This window comes from Pseudorasbora parva, chromosome 25 (assembly GCF_024679245.1).
Source record: "Pseudorasbora parva isolate DD20220531a chromosome 25, ASM2467924v1, whole genome shotgun sequence".
NCBI lineage: Eukaryota > Metazoa > Chordata > Actinopteri > Cypriniformes > Gobionidae > Pseudorasbora > Pseudorasbora parva.
The window spans coordinates 22,433,735-22,453,787 of record NC_090196.1 but is presented as its reverse complement, the minus strand read 5'-3'; the positions used below and the strand labels follow the sequence as shown (position 1 = coordinate 22,453,787).

The window sequence follows — 20,053 nt, the reverse complement described above, 5'->3', positions numbered from 1 at the left end:
TAAAAGTAATTACATATATTTTTGTAATATTTAAATAATTTAAAAAAAAACGTTTTTAAAGCAAATATAATTATTATAAAATATGTACAAATAGTTAGAATTTTTACTATTATATATATTTATATACACACACACACACACACACACACACACACGCACGCAAGCATATATATATATATATATATATATATATATATATATATATATATATATATATATATATATATATATATATATATATATATATATATATATATATATATATATATATATAAAGATATACAAAACCAAATATTTATTATAATAAATAATTATGATAATTAAAAAAAAAATCAGAACTTCAAGCGACCCCAATTTGGAAACCCCTCTCACTAAAATTCTGCTACAATTATTATTTTTAACAATATGGCTGTGCGATTATAACTAACTACAATACAAGTAATTGAGGAAAAATGGTAAATAATTGTTTGTTCTTGTTGTCATCTCAACAATGCAATTTACGTAGTGCCAAAAACATCGCTTTATTAAGATCAGTAAAAGACCAAAACTGCCTTGAAGCCTAAGTATTTTTCTTGCAGTTCAAATTTTGTATGCGGTTTTACCATGATTGAAATGTTAGGTCTCATTCGCCCTGCTTTTCGGAAGTCTCTGAATTCCCATGCCCGGTTGCGTTTCTAACAGCATGCTGAGAGAGGGAGTGTTTGGTTATTCACGCAGCCCGAGCCGAGGCTTTGGGAGGATGAAATTCTGTTGGAGCAGCAGATTTGTGTGTCTACAGATTGAACCCAATAATCCCTGTGGAGACGAGTGAAACCCATTGCCTCTCTGAAGCCTGGCACTGATGCATTGTTTCCTCTGAGAGTGAGATCCACTGTCCACTGACTCCCAAACTATACTGACTGTGCACAACTGGAGATAAGGCCAGTCTAACACGGATCTGAAAAACTGAAACATTACCTACCACCGAAACAGAGATGTGTTAGCCAATGTTTTCTTATGAACTTGAGATACCCATTTTCATTGCTCTGTTTATCTCAACAGGTGCAAAAAGAGTCAAATTTTGTGATTACTCAACCACCAAACCCTCCACTCGTCTTCCAGCGGTTAAACAAACAGATATTTTTGCACCAATGTTGGCGTGTTGGGATTCTCATTATACCAATTTCAGATCATTAAAACAGCACTGGGAATCAAGCAGAGGACACAGTAATAAACCTACCACAGGATTGGTGGGTGGTAGGTGCAGGTTGCTAGGTTCAGGCTCTGGTAAACACACGTGCAATCCCAACACGCAGCATGGCATCAGTTTTACAGACCCATGTTGTTAAACTGGATTTGATCACTGAAACCACAAGAATACTCTCTGAAGGCAAACTGCTTTTAGATGGCAACAATCTAGAGCAGTATTACACGCCCAATCTATTTGATCCACATTTCATTTTTTTAAATTAAAAGTCCTTAAAAAGGGCTATATGTAATTAGCACGTTGGCCGTTAAGTGAACTGCAGCCAGCAACTTATTGTTCGTGCTCGCACTCGTGTACATGTTCACCCACAGGCATCATGTCGACAGATGAAGTAATTCACTGTTGATAGTTTGATTATAAAGTAGGCCTATATACTAGATCTGGGCATGTGAGACTTTGCATGTTCAGACTGAATGTTGAACTTTGCATGACTTTGACATTACAGTACAGAATTTGTTTCATGTGTCACTGAACTGGAGAGGGTCTCTTGGGATTTTGTGTAAACGTCACAAAATCCCTAGCCTGGATGCCAGCCGAACTTAGCCCCACCCACAACATTTTTAGGTCGGGCAGTTTGCTCTGTTCGGACCAATGAAATCATCAGGGCGGGCTTTAGACGATGATGGACAGATGATAAACAGTAACGTAAACATGCATGTAATCAAAGGAGCTTGGATTATATTTACTCGAATCCTAAACGGAGAGCTTGTTTGTATATGCATTCACCTTCATAATTTCTCTCAAAGATGATGATCATGTTGGGTAAGTACTCTGTGTATCAATAAATTATTTTATTTTTTTACAACGCCGGCAAAGATCGTTTATTCCAGCCGTCTATGATTCCAGCGCGTGTGCAGACAGGGTTGCCAAGTTTTTACAACAAAATCCGCCAACTACTAGCCCTAAACAATAGCTTCTCGCAGGGTTCTCCGGGGGAAAAATGGTGTTTGGGGGTAAAATGTGTTATTTTGGCAAGGTTGCCTGCTAAAATTCGCACTCGTGGGTCTATATATCACATAATAGTCGCTTCAACCCTTGGACATAGAAAACAACCGCGGAAAAAAACGCGGACTTGGCAACACAGTGCAGTTGAGCTCTGTTGACATTTGACAATGCGTCGCTTCGTTGCTCTGATTGGTTGTAGTTCTATCCAATTGATGTCTTTCCTGGTTTGGTTGAAACACGCCTCATAATCACAGCCCAATGGAGCAGTTTCAGACTCATATTCTGACTAGAATTGAGTATGACCACGTCAGGCTACAAAATCCCAAGAGTTTCTGAAGAAAAACTAATTCAACTAAATTGAAAGCCATGCTGAAAATAAAATAGTAACTAATTCCAAAACAATACTGGTTCAAGACTGATTGTAATCAAATTTCTTCTGCTTTCTCTATGAATTCCGCAATTTCTATGAAATATATATATATATATATATATATATATATATATATATATATATATATATATATATATATATATATATATATATATATATATTTATTTATTTTATTTTATTTTTTTCATAAGCAACACCTTCTGGACAACTCCAAATTAAGCTTAAAATGCTCCTCATGTAGGCAGCTCACTGGGTTGTGGAACAGCAAATGATCATATTTTCTCTTCAAGACCAGAGAAAGCCTGTGCATACCACAGGGAGTAATTTCACGCTGACAGTCCAGTTCATTAACAACTCTTTCACCAAAGTTAGCCTATAAACAGAGCCCAAGAGAAGCAGCTTATTCCATATGGTCACGTGTTGTAAGTGGACATCTGCCCACTTCACACTCAATATGTTTCTGCGGACAGACCGTGCCAGGTAACTTCTTAGGTCAGAGTTACCTTAAACTGTAAGGACAGGTCGACATCACGCTGGTCTTACGATGGACAATGAACCTGCTGAACCTATTGTGTTTAGTTATTAGCCTGTTAGCAGTGGAACAGTGTACAACTTAGTAAGTTATCACCATGCTGCACTCTTAAAAATACATTTTCTTTAATGGCATCGATTAGTTGTTCAACGGATCACAAAACTCACACTCGGATCAAATTGCGTTTTTGAGTCACAGGTTGGAACCAGTTTTTAAAAAAAGCACAAAATACACGAGTGACGCTTGTTTATTCACAATACCTGGCAGATTGGCCTTACATGTGCTGGCATATGCAAATGTTGGGGGCGTACATATTAATGATCCCAGCGATTGCATCCCACTCTGTGTTATGTTGAGATTTGCCTGTTTTTTCGTGGTGTTTTTCACAAACAAGATTTACATATGAAGGATAAAATAATGGTGTTTGAGACTCACTGTATGTGATGTCCATGTACTGAACTTTGTTATTCAACTATGCTATGGTTAATAACATTTTTCATTCTAGTATCGATGAATAACCTTTAGCATCCATGAAAATGTTCCATTGCAAAAAAGGTTATTTACAGTGAAAAAAGGTTCACACTAAGCCAAAATGGTTCTTTTAAGAACTGGTCAATGGAAGGTTCTTTGGCCAACCAAAATCTGGTTATTCTATGGCATCACTCGCGAAAATACATTTTTGGAACAATTTCAACCAGAGGGCATCAATGGACCATATCAGACAAAAGTGTGTGCAGGATGTGAAACAGACACACCACTTCAGCAAATCTCCACAGTGCTGGACAATCACATTACTATCAGCTACACTCTTGCTGACCGAAACACAAACACGTCCGAATCCAAAACCACACAGGCCCTTTAAGGTACAGCTTAACACACACACACACACACAAACACATTTTATTAATGTTATTAAAAGTATTCATTCTCCAACATTTTTGCATTATGCAGTATATATGCAGTCCTCAACGGCTATTCAGGCATATTCTGCAATTGTGAGTGCATGGCCAAATGTCAGCTGCACATTGACAGTGGCAAGCGTCTGCAAACAGGATGCAGACCTAGAGATAGCGATACACTATCAGGAGATTTACTGTTTCAACCTATTCAAAGACGTGCCTATTCAGAGACATAGTGGGTTAATTTCAAGAGATTACTATACCAATGTTAATAGTTTTTCCATATTTTGTAGGGGACCAAAGAACATACACTTTTTTAAACATTCAAAAATTATATTTTAACTGCACTGTTATAAATATTACATTTAAGTGTATGTAAGATTGTGGCCAAAACTGGTACTGCAATTACTTTCAAATGACTGTAGAGTGGTACAGTACCACTCCCCCTCCCCCTGACTCGAGGTTGCCAGATAGGCTGCAGGATCCAGCAGGAACGTTTGTAGCTGTAGCTGTGGTAACTAGAGCAGATCTGGCAACCCGGATGCCGAAACACTACTGACTCTGTGATTGGTTGATAGGTGGAGGGCGGAGCTTCAGGCCAAAACATAACATGTCAACATCGGTTGAGGGCTGCAACAACAACATTTAAATGACAAAATCCTGACCGGACTACTGCAGTCAGTGATATACATATTTGAAATGAACATGATTTCTTAATGTCATAGTGACATATCAGGGCCATTTTATGATTAATTGAAATATATTTCTTACATACAGTTCCTATAAGCAGCACAACTGTTTTCAATATTGCTAAAATGTTTATTGTAAGAAAGAGTCATAGAATATTTGCAAGAAATGTTTCTTGAGCAGCATATCAGGATATTAGAATGATTTCTAAAGGATCATGAAACACTGAAGACTGGAATAATGATGCTGAAAAGCTTTCCATCACAGGAATTAATTACACTTTAAAATAGAAAAGGGTTATTTTTTTAATTTTTTGTTTTTTTTACAATATTTAGATGTACTACTTACTGAAATGTATTTTATTCTCCTAAAAGTAGATATTTTAAAGGTACAGGATGCAGACCTGTAATACATGAGTGAATTTTAAAGATGTGGTCACCAGCAAACATGGGTTAAACCTAGAGTTTGACCTAGTAAACTCAGGGTCATAATGGAGGACTATTCCACCCCATGTATTTCCTTTCACAAGGTTTGTGAGTGGCAGCAGATGGACTCTTGGCAATGCAGTTTATTCCACTTTTCCAAGCCAATGATTAGATTCAGTCAGCAAACAATCCTGTTACTGGCTTATATGTTGGGCTCAGTGACAAAAAGATCACACCTTCTGAGGGATCACAGCTAATCACACTGCCATTCATGTCAAATGTCAACAGTGGTGATATAATGTTCATGAAATTCAAGCAATAAATACCCTTTAAACATATATTTCAATCACAAATTAAATGTGGGGAAGTAAATGAGCAACTGATCCTTTGGATTGCCATTCAGCAAGATACTTTTGCTGATACTTTTCGTAAATGTTCTTTTTCACAAAACAGTTCAAATGGAGATGAAAAAAAGGGACAAATGATGAGTCTCTGCTGTAACAAGGTGTTTCCAAAGTAAATGAACTGTTGTTTTGCTCAGAATCAAACACAGAAGGTCACAGCATTACACCAAACACCACCTGCTTCTGAATCCTCTTACCACTAGCACAAACTCCTGCTCAGCCTGCAGCCAGCAGTGATAAGCAACATTCACAAACTGCTGATAGCATAAGGACTTTAGTGACATATCATACAAGATTAGCATCTTAGCCTAATGCTTATTACCCTGTTAGCATACACTCAAGCCACGCTAGCAGCTGGAGGTTAAATCTGTGAAAACATCGGTTGCTTGCTGTGATGAGCTTTAAAAAAAAACTGGAACTTATTAGAGATTAACCTTGAAAAACAATATTCATTATGAATATTTTATTAAATTAATTGTGTAATGAACCATGTATTACTATTGTGATTATATATATATATATATATATATATATATATATATATATATTATTATTATTAGTAGTAGTAGTAGTAGTAGTAGTAGTAGGATTACTATGATATAAATTATAACTACATATTTAAAATGATTAAAATCTAGATTTGTATTTGTATTTATAATATAATATATAATATAAATTATAATAAATAATTATTTATTATTTCAAATAATTAATATTACTATTATTATTTTTAAAAAATGAAGTAATGGTTATTTATCACAAATTATTATTTAAAATAATAAATTATTATTACTTCAAATAATTAAAATAGTATTAAAGAATTTATAACTTTATTATTACATTAAACAATTTAATACAATAAATGATTAATTATTAATAAATTAATACGATTATAAATAACAGCTATTATGTAAAAAATTAATAATTCAATGTATTATTGTTGTTGTTATTATTATTATTGTATTTAACAATATTGTAATTATACATAACTTTATTTTTACATCATTTTTATTTTTACATGTACTCTAATCATTTCAGCCTGCGTTATATCACTGTTTTCATTACAATGGTAAAGTGTACAGTTTTTCTTTGCTGCAAATATGCCAAACTACAAGAGCCGAGCTCTACCTGTTTGCTATCAGTATTGTTAACTTCACAAACAACATGTACCAGTTCATTCAATTCGTTCATCAACTAGATTTCACGTTCAGAGTTAAAAGTATCTCGGTTAGTAAAGGTCGTATTTGTTCACTGAATTCAACTAATCACATGCTCTGTCACATCTGGGACTCAAAACGACATTGACAGAATCTCGAGCCATTCTTTGAGTATTTATCGGAAATACAGTGGAAATTAGCATGGTGATTTACAGTGTGTGCCCTATGCTTCTAATGAAAAACGTTAGTCTGAAGCCCTGCATATGCAATACTCACCAATACACATAAATTGTGTGCTATTTAAAAGAGAATTGGAGATGTTACTCAACTGAAATCAATCTTTATGGTTTACGACACTTCTACACGTCCTGAATGGCCTTCCTTCCTAAGCTAGGAGGTCAAAGCCTTGGGCAGTGCTGCTTGAACAGAGGAAACATGGTGGTATAAATAGAAGGTGATAGAGAAGAGAATCACAGTGGCACACGACACAAGGCACTGTTGGCCTGGAGGAAGCAAACGTGTGAAACAGGAAAACACACAGAACAATGCCTCTGATAAGACAGGTGTCTGAGGGATTCGAGATTGTGCAGTTCTCACTCCCATCAGAGAGCAATATGAGATAAATAGTAGCTTCTTTAAGTGGAAGGAACAACATTGAAAGCTTAAGCATTCTCGAAAACTTCTAGAAATGTATACACCACTTAGAAGTTCTTCAAATTCTCTCATTTAGGTGGTTTGAAAAGGTTTGAACTAGAGGAAAGGAAGAACATGTTAAATCAATTGCCGGCAGAGCCAGATAGAAATAAAAACAAACCATCCGATTAATGTCATATTTGGGGCTGTTCAATTGTAGACTACATCGCTGCCAAGTCCTCATGGCTTTGATATTTTGGTCAAACACACACCCGCTTCTAGACTCCGCAGTCCAACTTAACACTAATTGCAGGAAACACACAAAAAACCAAAAACACGTCAACCTATGTGATGTCACTCATGCCCCAAAACTTCTGAGCTCATGGCAAAATGAACCAGAATATACCAGCCTACATGCAACCACTGGGACAAATTAAGTCAGGAACTACTTTAGAAAGTACGTTTACAAGGTTCTATTGAGTTAGCGGTGGGATTATCGCATAAATGTGGCAATGATTCCAGAAATATTTAGCAAGAAGTAAAAAGGTTACTTGATTTTTACATAGCAAAACTGACCACTACAATGCTGTATTGAAAAAGTAAAAATATTAAAAATGTTAATATTTTAATTTAATTCAATTGAATTATATTCAAAATTTTATTTAATTAAAATGTTAATATTCAAAATAAATAAATAAACACTAGTGCTGGGCAATCAATTAATCATGATTAATCACATCCAAAATAAAAGTTTGTGTTTACATCATACGCTCACCTAAGGATTATTAGGAACATCATACTAATAATGTGTTTGACACCCTTTCACCTTCAGAATTGCCTTAATTCTACATGGCATTGATTCAACAAGGTGCTGAAAGCATGGCATTGGCCCATATTGATAGGATAGCATCTTGCAGTTGATGGAGATTTGTGGGATGCACATCCAGGGCACGAAGCTCCCGCTACACCACATCCCAAAGATGCTCTATTGGGTTGAGATCTGGTGACTGTGGGGGCCATTTTTGTACAGTGAACTCATTGTCATGTTCAAGAAACCAATCTGAAATTATTCGAGATTTGTGACATGGTGCATTATCCTGCTGGAAGTAGCCATCAGAAGATGGGTACATGGTGGTCATAAAGGGATGATCAGAAACAATGCTCAGGTAGGCCGTGGCATTTACATCTGATTTACATTTAACATCTGAATGTCTCAACTGAAATCGAGACTCATCAGACCAGACTCGTCTTCAACTGTCCAATTTTGGTGAGCTTGTGCAAATTGTAGCCTCTTTTTCTTATTTGTAGTGGAGATGAGTGGTACTCATCACTCATACTGGATGTTTTTCCCTTTTCACACCATTCTTTGTAAACCCGAAATGGTTGTGCGTGAAAATCCCAGTAACTGAGCAGATTGTGAAATACTCAGACCGGCCCCTCTGGCACCAACAACCATGCCACGCTCAAAATTGCTTAAATCACCTTTCTTTCCCATTCTGAGAGTCAGTTTGGAGTTCAGGAGATTGTCTTGACCGGGACCACACCCCTAAATGCATTTAAACGTGCCATGTGATTGGTTGATTAGATAATTAAGAGAAATTGAACAGGTGTTCCTAATAATCCTTTAGGTGAGTGTGTATGTGTGTACTATGTATAATTATTATGTAAATATATATATACTATAAATGTAATATACATGCCTGTGTGTGTGTGTTGTGTGTATGTGTGTGTGTGTGTGTGTGTGTGTAAATAAATACAAACACATGCATGTATTTAAGAAATATATATAAATTATATAAATAAATATACAAGTATTTCTTAAATATGAATGTGTGTATGTATATATACATAATTATACAGTACACACACATGTAAACACAAACTTTTATTTAGGATCCAATTAATTGTGATTAACCGATTACCCACTACTAATAAATACAATATGCTGGATCCCTGCTTCAACTTCTAAGATATTTTTGGTATATTTTACAATTCAGGCAGAAATTTTTGATTTAGAAATGATAGAATATGAAATTCAATTTTTTATATTATACAAAATAATATCAATTTTTTTTTGAAAAATAAATCAAATCAATACCCTACCTTACTAAGCACACTTAATTGTGAAAAACTATAGATATCATCGTCTCTTGAAATGCAATGATCATTTCCAACTCCTAATGAGTTAGCAGGTTAACCCCAATTATTTTAGCCTTGGATCTAGTAGTAACTATGAACCCAAACCTTATGTGTAAGGTTTTTATAAGTTTCTGTAGTGGATAAAAATAAACAAACATAATGTTTATTTACTCTGACATAATCTGATGCTTGAATCAAGTGTTATTTAAAATCAGTCAAATAATCATTACCTTTTGCAATTTGCAGCAGTGCTGCCACCTACTGTTAGACTGACCACATTACAGCAAAGGGAAGTAATATGAGCAGTGTTCAAATAACAATACACGACAGCAAAATTTTCTTGTGCTCACATCAAGACATCAATATTTCACTTTTGCATGGGAATATACTTTGGATTTGTACTAAAAGTGCTTTGCTTCACTGAAAATGAAAGAATGCAAATTTAAAATAAAATCAATGTACCTAAATGTTAGTGATCAGACATGCTCACACCAAACACACTGATGTAAGTGAACTACTCACTCCCTGTGAAACTACTCAATTGAATTCCATCTGGGGGTCTTTGAGAGGCTTGTGTTCAGCTGCCCCTTACTCTGATTGTGAGGCATTTCTGAGACTTCATCTATTATTTAGAGAAGCAAAGCCATGGATGGGGGAGGTTTGCCCTTTGAAAACACATCACTGCCATGAGGTGGTCTTCACACCCTCAATCCCAGTCACTTACTTATTAAAAAGCCACATTCTCGTTTCTCCACAAGGCAAGATGGAGGACGAATGGATGAAAGAGGGTAAAAATTCAGCTTCCAAACAGTTCGGAAGCTACATTCTACCACCCAAACCCCCTTGATTAGATGATTGATTGATTGATTGATAGATAGATAGATAGATAGATAGATAGATAGATAGATAGATAGATAGATAGATAGATAGATAGATAGATAGATAGATAGATAGATAGATAGATAGATAGATAGATAGATAGATAGATAGATAGATAGATAGATAGATAGATAGATAGATAGATAGATAGATAGATAGATAGATAGATAGATAGATAGATAGATAGATAGATAGATAGATAGATAGATAGATAGATAGATAGATAGATAGATAGATAGATAGATAGATAGATAGATAGATAGATAGATAGATAGATAGACAGACAGACAGACAGACAGACAGACAGATAGAAGTAAATAACACTGATTATCTCTTCATCACGGCACCTATTAGTGTGTGGGACATATTAGGCAGCAAATTCACATTTTGTCCTTAAAGTTGATGTGTTAGAAGCAGAAAAATCGGACAAGCGTTTGTGAAAGTTTAACAAGGGGCAAATTGTAATGGTTAGACGACAATGGTCGGTATCTATCAAAAATGGTCCAAGGAAGGAACAATGATGTACCGGCGACAGAGTCATGGGTGGCCAAGGCTCATTGATGCACATGGGGAGTGAAGGCTGACCCGTTTGGTCCGAGCAATCAGACGAACTACTGGAGCTCTAATTGCTCAAGAAGTTAATGATGGTTCTGACAGAAAGGTGTCAGAATACACAGTGCATTGCAGTTTGTTGCGTATGGGGCTGCATAGCCACAGGCCAGTCAGGGTGCCCATACTGAGCCCTGTCCACCACCAAAAGCACCAACGTGAGTGAGCATCAGAACTGGACCACAGAGTAACGAGTAAAGTGGCCTGGTCTGATGAATCACGTTTTCTTTTACATCACGTGGATGGATGTGTGTGTGTGTGTGTGTGTGTGTGTGTGTGTGTGTCACTTACCTGGGGAACACATGGCACCAGGATGCACTATGGGAAGAAGGGAAGCCAGCAGAGGCAGTGTTATGTTTTGGACAATGTTCTGCTGGGAAACCTTGGGTCCTGTCATCCATGTGGATGTTACTTTGGCAATTATCACCTACCTAAGCATTGTTGCAAACCATGTACACCCTGTACATGGGGCAGGATATTCAGCAGGATAATGTGCCCTGCCACAACGCAGAAATATTTCAGGAATGTTTTGAGGAGCACAACAACGAGTTTGAGGAGTTGACAAATTCCCCAGATTTCAATCTAATCGAGCATCTGTGGGATATGCTGAACAAACAAGTCAGATCCATGAAGACTCCACCTCGCAACTTACAGGACTTAAAGGATCTGCTGCTAACATCTCGGTGCCAGACATCACGGCACACCTTCAGGGGTCTAGTGGAGTCCCATGCCGCAACGGTTCAGGCAGCTAAACGGGGACCAACACAATAATAGGCCATAATGTTATGCCGTATATTAGTTGGGTAGTTTGAAAACATATTTTCCTTATTACATTCAGGGTGAATTCAGGTAAATCAGGCCACTTTTGATATGACCAAAGTAGCCACATTCACCTGAATTCACCCTATACTTATCTACATGCATCTGATCTTATCCAGTGTGCTTCAGTAGCATACAAAGTAACCGGGCTAAGAGACTAAAAGAAAACTCAGCTGCCTGAGTCTATCAGAACACCAGTCATCTCCCATCACATCACTGGGGCCATTTACAGTACACTGTGTCACTGAGCTTCCAGCTCGAAGGAAGGGGGAAAAAATAGAATGGAAATTGGCCGGGGTACGGGATCTGCTAAGAAAGACTTGGAATTTCCTTATCATGAAATATCCATATCTTAAATTCCAATGGATTTCAGACAGACATAACATGTCTATCATAAAAGTGTTTCCAGTAAAGGTGCAGCGATGCACTGATAAGTAGAGCATAGTATCAGTTCTGCTTTTTTAAACTCCAGTGGGTTGTGAAGAGTGCAATAAATACAACTACATTTAAAATCAGGATGCAATAATTTTCATTTGATGGGAACTAATTTGAATTTAAACATTGTTGTGATGAAATAAACGAATTATTTCCACAATGCAATAGTGTCTGGCTAGTCATTCACCTTAACCCAAACTGCAACTGATGGTACTAGAGAAGAAAAATAGCAGACGTAAATGAAGGCCATAAATGTTTCTTACAGAGAATGTTATCCAATATCACAGCAAGAGAGGACGATGTTCAAGCATAAAAATTTAAAGAAACAGTTCATGCTGTTAATGAATTATACATTCAGGACAGTCTGTTTCACGAGAGCACGACGTGTGTGTTGTGTTGATGCGAGAGCAGACGCTGTTGCGCGAATGCACATCGGAGATCAATATATTGTAAATATAGTGGTTAGTTATGTTTGTTTGTTTGGGTTAAACCAGTGGAGTCACATGGATTGCTTGTATGTCTTTACTACCTCCCTGAACTTGAAAGTGGTAGTTGTGTAGGCTGTCAATGGAGGGACGGAAATATCTAAGATTTCATTCAAAAGATCTTAATTTGTGTTCCGAAGCTGAACCCAAGTATGAGTAATGAATGACAATTTTCATTTTTGTGTGAATTAACCCTTTAACCTCGCTAGAGAGTGAGTTTGCTGAAAATTTTTGCTGTGTATAAATCATACAATATGCTAAAAATTATTTATACATGTAAATATGCACTACTTGAATAATAATGTATATTGTGGAAAAAACAAATAAAGAATACCAGGCACAGCAGCAATCGTCCCCCCTCAGCTAAAGTTTACAGCACGCCCAACTGGGAAACTCGGGTATCAAAATAATCTCAGAGTTTCCCAGTAGTAAATGCAACTTGAGAGGTCCTGTTCATTTCCAATTTTCTACTAGGAAACTTGTATTTAATGGGAAATTTAGCCCATGATTTACTCACCCTCATGCTTGAAATTCTTCTTTCAGGTGAATACAATCAGAGTTACGTTATATTAAAATATGTCCTGGCTCTTCCGAGCTTTAAAATGGCAGTGAATGGCTGTTTGTTTTGAAGTCCATAAAAGTGGATATATTCATTCTACAAGTGCTCCACACATCTCCGGGTGTCAATTAAGGAAAGCGAAGCGATGCTCTTGTAAGAAAAATATATTGTACACACGTTCACAAATGCGTCGCTTCGCATCAGAAGGACTTTATTAAACCCCCAGAGACATGTTATCAGTTTTGTGATGGAAAGATGCACTTTTATGGACTTAAAAACAGAAACAGCCATTCACTGTAGTAAAGCTTGGAGAGCCATGACATTTTTTAATAAAACTCGGACTGTATTCGTCTGGGGAAAAAAGTCATAATACACCCAGGCTGACTTGTTGAGGGTAAGTAGTTCATGGGCTAATTTTCATTTTTGGGTGAGCTAATTCCGATAGCACGTGCTATCAGTTCCTCTGCCCACTGCTAATGTGTAGCGAGGCTACACGTTGAAGACGCCATCCAGCCACAAGCTCTCCGCCTGCGTTGGTGGTATAGTGGTGAGCATAGCTGCCTTCCAAGCAGTTGACCCGGGTTCGATTCCCGGCCAACGCATAACCTTTTGAGTTTATTTACAGACAAATCGTGAGCCTCTGTAAAAACAGAGGTCTGTTTGAAAGCCCAGAAAGATTTCAGAACAAAGCAGACATTGGCACAGGGGCAGAAAATTTCTTAGAGAAACAAATCACACGAGAAACAGAACCTTAAAACGTGACAAAACAACCATGGCAATAGATCAAGTAAACTAGGACTGAATTCTGATTAGTACATTCATCTTTGCATTGCAATGCTGTTTTTACTAATCTCAACGCAACCGAAACCAAGACATTTCTAAAATGGCACCTGCACACTTTTTGTGCTACAACAGTTCACCAAAGTTAATATTAACTTACATTTCAGAAATCAGACACCATATCGCCAATCCATCCCAAACACCACACGATAATTGATGAATCCGCTGACTGAATGATTAAAACATCTTGGTTACTGAGCCTGAATGAATCAGAGTGAATGTGTTAGCTAATGACTCCCTCACGGTCGGTTTGTTTAAGGGGGGGTGAAACACTCAGTTTCAGTCAATCATGAGTACCTATAGAGTAGTATTGCACCCTTCATATCTCCAAAAAGTTTTTAGTTTTGTTATATTTATAAAAGAAATACCGAGAAATAGGCTGTACCAAGTCTTTCCGAAAAAAAACCGATCGGCTGGAGGCGTATTGTGTGGGCGGAGCTAAAGAATGCAGCTACTGCACGAGAGCGCGTGGAAAAGAACACGTTACCATAAACAAACCATGGCTATCAATCAGATTCAACTAATACATATACGATCCAGAATTGGATCCGGAGGCTAAAATAAATTGAAGCAACAACATCAGGACATCCATCTCTGTGGTATAACTTTACTGTATTTAGTGTATTTACTGTATTTACTTGTGGATTGTGAGGACATGATTTGGTTTATGGCCTATTGTATGCGACTAAACCTTATCAGTAGCAAGCAAAACGGTTTTGCACGTCAGACTACTAGTGTTACATAGAAAAACAATGGAGTAGCGCATTTGAAAGTGCTTTGTTTGAATGTCCCCTAGGTTTAACTGGGGTGCTTTTACAATAAACAAACAGGCACCTATAGTGGTCAGCTAAACAAATGTATTTAAACACACACCATACATCGCATGCTTCATTGATAAATTAACTATACACAACTTTGTTGTTTACTGATGTTTACTTGCGACGATATCCAACTACACACAGACATTTGAAACAGTTTTACTCCCCGGAGTCCCCGCCAGTTTTACTCCCCGCCTGCTTCCAAAGCACAATCGTGAACCTTTATCGTCACCGCTCCATCAAAAACACACTTCTTTGGTGACGTTGTTGCTTTGGTGAAGTCCTGTGACTTCAGTATTTATGGGCGGCGTGCATTTGCGCTCTCGCTGACTCGCTCTGATCCGGTCGCACTCGCGTATGCGCACCCTTCCGGGAGAAGAGCCCGTACGGCCCATACAAGGACATTCCGACCCGTTGACGTCAAGCGGACCCGTAGTCGAAAAAAACTCTCCGAAACTCGTGAGAAACCGGAAGGAGCATTTTGACACAGAAATACTCCATCAAACGTCCAACTTATTTTTTTGAAACTTTGTCTATGTTTAGGATGGGAATCCAAGTCTTTAACAGTGTAAAAAGCTCAGTATGCATGAAACAGCATTTCCCTTTAAATTGTTCTGAACAATCAGCTGACTTAATGATTCAATGCACTGACACTTCTTGAATGAATCAGTGTTTCTGAACGAATCGATTGAATGGCGAGAGCCGAACAAATCTAACTGTAGGCCTATTTTATTTAAATAATTATAACATTTTAATGTAATTATTCATCGAGAGGCTTAGCCTATGCACCTATTGGTTCAACAAGGTTACTTGCAAACTTTTCAACCAGTAGGCCTACTAAGGCCTTGGCCTTGCTAATTTTCACAACACTCGGTCGTGCTCTGCTTCATACTACAGTAACGTTAATAATCACATCAATGAATATGATTTCTGCCCGAGTCGTATTTTCTATTGTCTGTGAGGTGAAGAACACATGTCCCAAGATTCTGAGCTCAAACTTTGCATCATGAAACCTTTGTTTTGATTAGGCGGATTCTAGCGGACGGAAACAATTAAATTTGAATAGTGAAAATGTGTCAGAATTTAATGATATATGTGCTGGACCACATTCTCTGTTTCTTGTACAGGTGACCCTTCAACAACTGAAAAATTGTGCATTGAAAAAATCAAAAGACATGAAAGCAAACCAGAAATGTTGATCATCACCTTAATGTAACCTGATTGGACGAGTGCCTGGAATATAAAGCTAAATCAGAACAGCTCACATGTGCATATAACACACAGACTCACTGCAAAGTTTAGTGAAAATAACTTTAGCTTTGCTAGTCAGTCAGGCCAGTAGAGCCTAATGTCTACTGGCAAGCTCGTCTTCATTGAGAAGGAGGACTTTGGACAATTCTTCATTCCTTACGGCCCCTATAAAGTGATTAGATTCCGTGTCAGTGGAAACAGTTAATGGCGATGACAGGGCTAACAGTGAATTAACACACAAGTCCACAGGCCGAGCTCAGCTCGGTCGTGAAAGAAAAGCATTCAGAGGGGGGTGACTGAGAGGGCTTCAACAATTTAATCTGGATTTATGTTGCAGACCTCAGTGGAAATTCTGCTGGAAAACCACACACACACACACACACACACACACACACACACACACACACACACACAGACAGATATAAACGGTTCCTGGAGAAGACCTGCATACATAAAATCAACATCTCGTTTTAATTCAGAAAAATGGGGTATGCCAAGGGTTTGAGAACAACCTGTTCTTTGTTGAACTGTCAAGCCATGACACCCTTATTGTCATAATGAATGTGCAGCTGCACTGCAGGTGAACTGAGCAAACACTCGTTCTTTATTGGCCACAGAAGGAGGGGAAATCAGACATTGAATGTTTTTAAAGGGGTGGCTGCGTGTTTTTTTTCTAGGCTTGGTTGTGTTTATGGGGCGCAGTATAACATGTCTTAATACTTTTTATTTTTTTAAACGCTGTATTTTTCTTATATTTGACCTTTATTCCACACCGCTGTCTCTACTGTCCTTTTAACGGTTCGTTTGCTTCCTGCTTCTATGAAGCCCATTCCTCCGAAAAACGCAATGGTCATAGATTGGTTAGATGGCCAAATGTAGTTTCCTGTATTTGTATTGGCTGAAGTGCCAAGCACAGGTTGTCCGGGAAGCCACGCCCCTTACCATTACGGGCAGAAGTCACATCTGCGGAGACTAGCAAGGGTTTATGATGTCACCAACCCGGGAAGAAGCTCGTTGTAGTCCAAACCAGCTGTTTTTGTAGGCAATAAACTGCCATAACTTTAAAAGACAATATCTCCGTTTGTATTGAACTTTCAGCGCTGTCACTTTGCAGATACTGTTTATGGTCAAGCAGCAACATTACAGACTAACTAAAGTTTAAAAAGTGAAATCGCATGCAACCACCCCTTTAAATATTCTACAAGGAATAGGAATATGCCAGTATGCAGTGACCCTAAAAAAGTATTCTGACATATAATCCATGCTTAATAATATTAGTATTTCATTGCATTAGATATTGAAATATTTAATATCACGTTTGAGCCATTTTTCATAATTCTTAATTAAATGGTCTCAAGGTAATTGTTTGTCCTATATATTCATTTATTCATAAAGTAATAATTATTTTTGCAATTATTTATATTCATCCAGATAATTATATATATATATATATATATATATATATATATATATATATATATATATATATATATATATATATATATATATACACATATACATACATACATACATACATACATACATACACACACACACACACACACACACACACACACTGTATATAATTTTTGAAGTAACACATGCTGCTAATCATAAACCTAGTTCATCCAGACAATTAGCCTGGCATACATTAACATTAGGAGGCATTTGAGCCTGATTCTTAATGATGTTTAAGTTCCTACGAGGGCCTCTAGGTCTGTCTAACACCAAAGCAAATCATTAGATCTAATCACCCTCACTCATCATGGCAAATTAACTAATGTATCTGACAGTTAACATGGAATGTGGCTTCTTCAAAGCACGAGCATGGATGGTGCCCCAGCTGTTCGAATATGGGCATCAAGGGTACCAGTGTCAATACAAACACTCCACGCTCTAAAGACCGCTTGAACATTCACTTTAATTTTTTTAAGTTTTGCAATATTCAATGAACAAAAGCTCGGAAATTACCATTCATGTGGAAACTACTTGTATTTTTAAATGTTTATGAAAAGGATAGTTCGCCCAAAAACCTGTCATCATTTACTCACCCTCATGTTGCTCAAAAACATTTTTTTCTTTTTCTGGAACTTAAGATATTTTGAAAAATGTGTTTGGACCTCATTTACTTAAATTGAAATAGTTCTTCAGAATAGTGGAGGAAAAAATAAGTGTTCTACTGAACAAAGAGTGGAAAAGACATGGGATTGGGTAAAATAAGACATTAATTTTAAAAAGTTGCTTTTCCATCTTTAAGCATTCTTGAATGAGACAAATGTGTGAAAGAATATAGAGTATGGTCTCAAAGAAACCTGCTTTTCCAAACGTTCACCTTGCAAACTAAATAGGCAAGGAGATTTCAGAGATGTTTTTGCATCAAATACAAAATATAGCTATGATTTTTTTGACAATGTGAATAAAATATGTTGTACTTACTTTTTTCTGGTCTTCGAGAGCATGGGTGACAGTCTTCCTCTTCAGATGAAGCTGCTGTTGCTGGTGATGGGGACAGAAGTGTTGGCACGTCTCTGAACCTACCTCCATTATATCGGAAACCCCGGAGGTTCCCAACCGAATCTACACTCCGAAATGTGCGAGATATTCCAGGATCCTTCCTCGGTCAAGATGTCCCCCCTTATCAGACATTAAATTTGTTCATTAAAGCTACAAACGAACGAGGGGTTTTGCTAACCATCATTTGGCTGCTCCACTGTTCCATGGATTGGTCCAGCACAACCAGAGATGGAGGAGCTCCAGACACTGATCTTTGGTTCATGATCCCAAATGAGGAGTAATGGAACTTGCTGGGGGGCCGAGGGTGGCTCAGTCAGTCCTAGAAGGTTTTTCTCCAGCGATGCACGAGTGAGCATCTCAAGTCACGTTTCATATTAGCCATAGAGCTGTCATATTGGAGATCCTCTGCCACCTAGAGTCACGCATGGATTGAGAAGTGTGTGTGTGTGTGTCAGAGACTGAGGAAAAGAGAGAGAAAAGTAATGGTACATGTGTCAGAAACTGGTCTGTACAACTTAACATCTCTCATGGCAACAATTGTGAAAGAGATAAGTTTTGACACACTTTAGAAACCTTTACATTTTTCAAATTCAGTGCAACTGAGAAGACATGCAATAAATGCAGTCATTTGCATTAGGCTGAATTCACTAATTAATTACATTTCACTAAATGACTAAGTAAATAATTTGCACCAAGACAGTTTTATATTTTACAGTCCCTTGCAGCAATCTTAACCCAGGCAGCAATTTTATAACAGAAAACTAGAAAACAATATATAAAGGAAATTACCTCAGTATAATAGTTATACTTCCATTTGGTTCACAAAAACGGTGGAACTCTTCTTTCGGGTGTTGCACGCGGAACCGGCTGAGAAACTAGCGGTGTTGATTATGACGTCATGGCCAGACCAAAATAACACCCCCCGAATCCCACCCCGTCTATCAGCAGCATTTGTCGTTGCCATGGGAACTTTGTTAGTGAAGAATTTGTACGCCATCTAGAGGAGCCAATCCAGATTGACACTGACTCGCACTGTCACACAATGAGATTGTGGCTAGTTTTACTTCACATTTTTTATTTCTGTGAATATTGCTATCCATCGTTACCGCTAAGAAAAAAAATACAGTTACACACAAACCTGCCATTAAACAGCTTGACTGACCACACAGAGAAAGGTTCACACACACACCTGCCATTAAACAGCTTGACTGACCTAACAGAGGAAGATACACACACACACACACACACACACACACACACACACACGTTTGTTTTTGTGACGATATGAGCACATAACATAGGTGAAATGGTTTTTATACTGTACAAACCGTATTTTCTATCCCATATTTTCCTTACACTGTCCCTGTTACAAAAATTATTTGAAAA

General features: G+C 37.5%; 1 protein-coding gene and 1 non-coding gene across 2 annotated transcripts in view; one reads left to right on the top strand and one right to left on the bottom strand.

Annotated features, from left to right (window-relative positions):
- Positions 1 to 18,712, bottom strand: part of nav2b (neuron navigator 2b) — a 101,091-nt gene extending 82,379 nt beyond the window's left edge. Inside the window, exon 1 of the mRNA XM_067436923.1 lies at positions 18,590 to 18,712. Coding sequence (XP_067293024.1) covers positions 18,590 to 18,697 — 108 coding nt within the window. The 5' untranslated portion in view covers positions 18,698 to 18,712. The remainder of the gene's footprint in view (positions 1 to 18,589) is intronic.
- Positions 13,775 to 13,846, top strand: trnag-ucc (transfer RNA glycine (anticodon UCC)). The gene has a single exon. It is a non-coding gene; the product is annotated as a tRNA-Gly (tRNA).
- Positions 18,713 to 20,053: the final 1,341 nt, after the last annotated feature.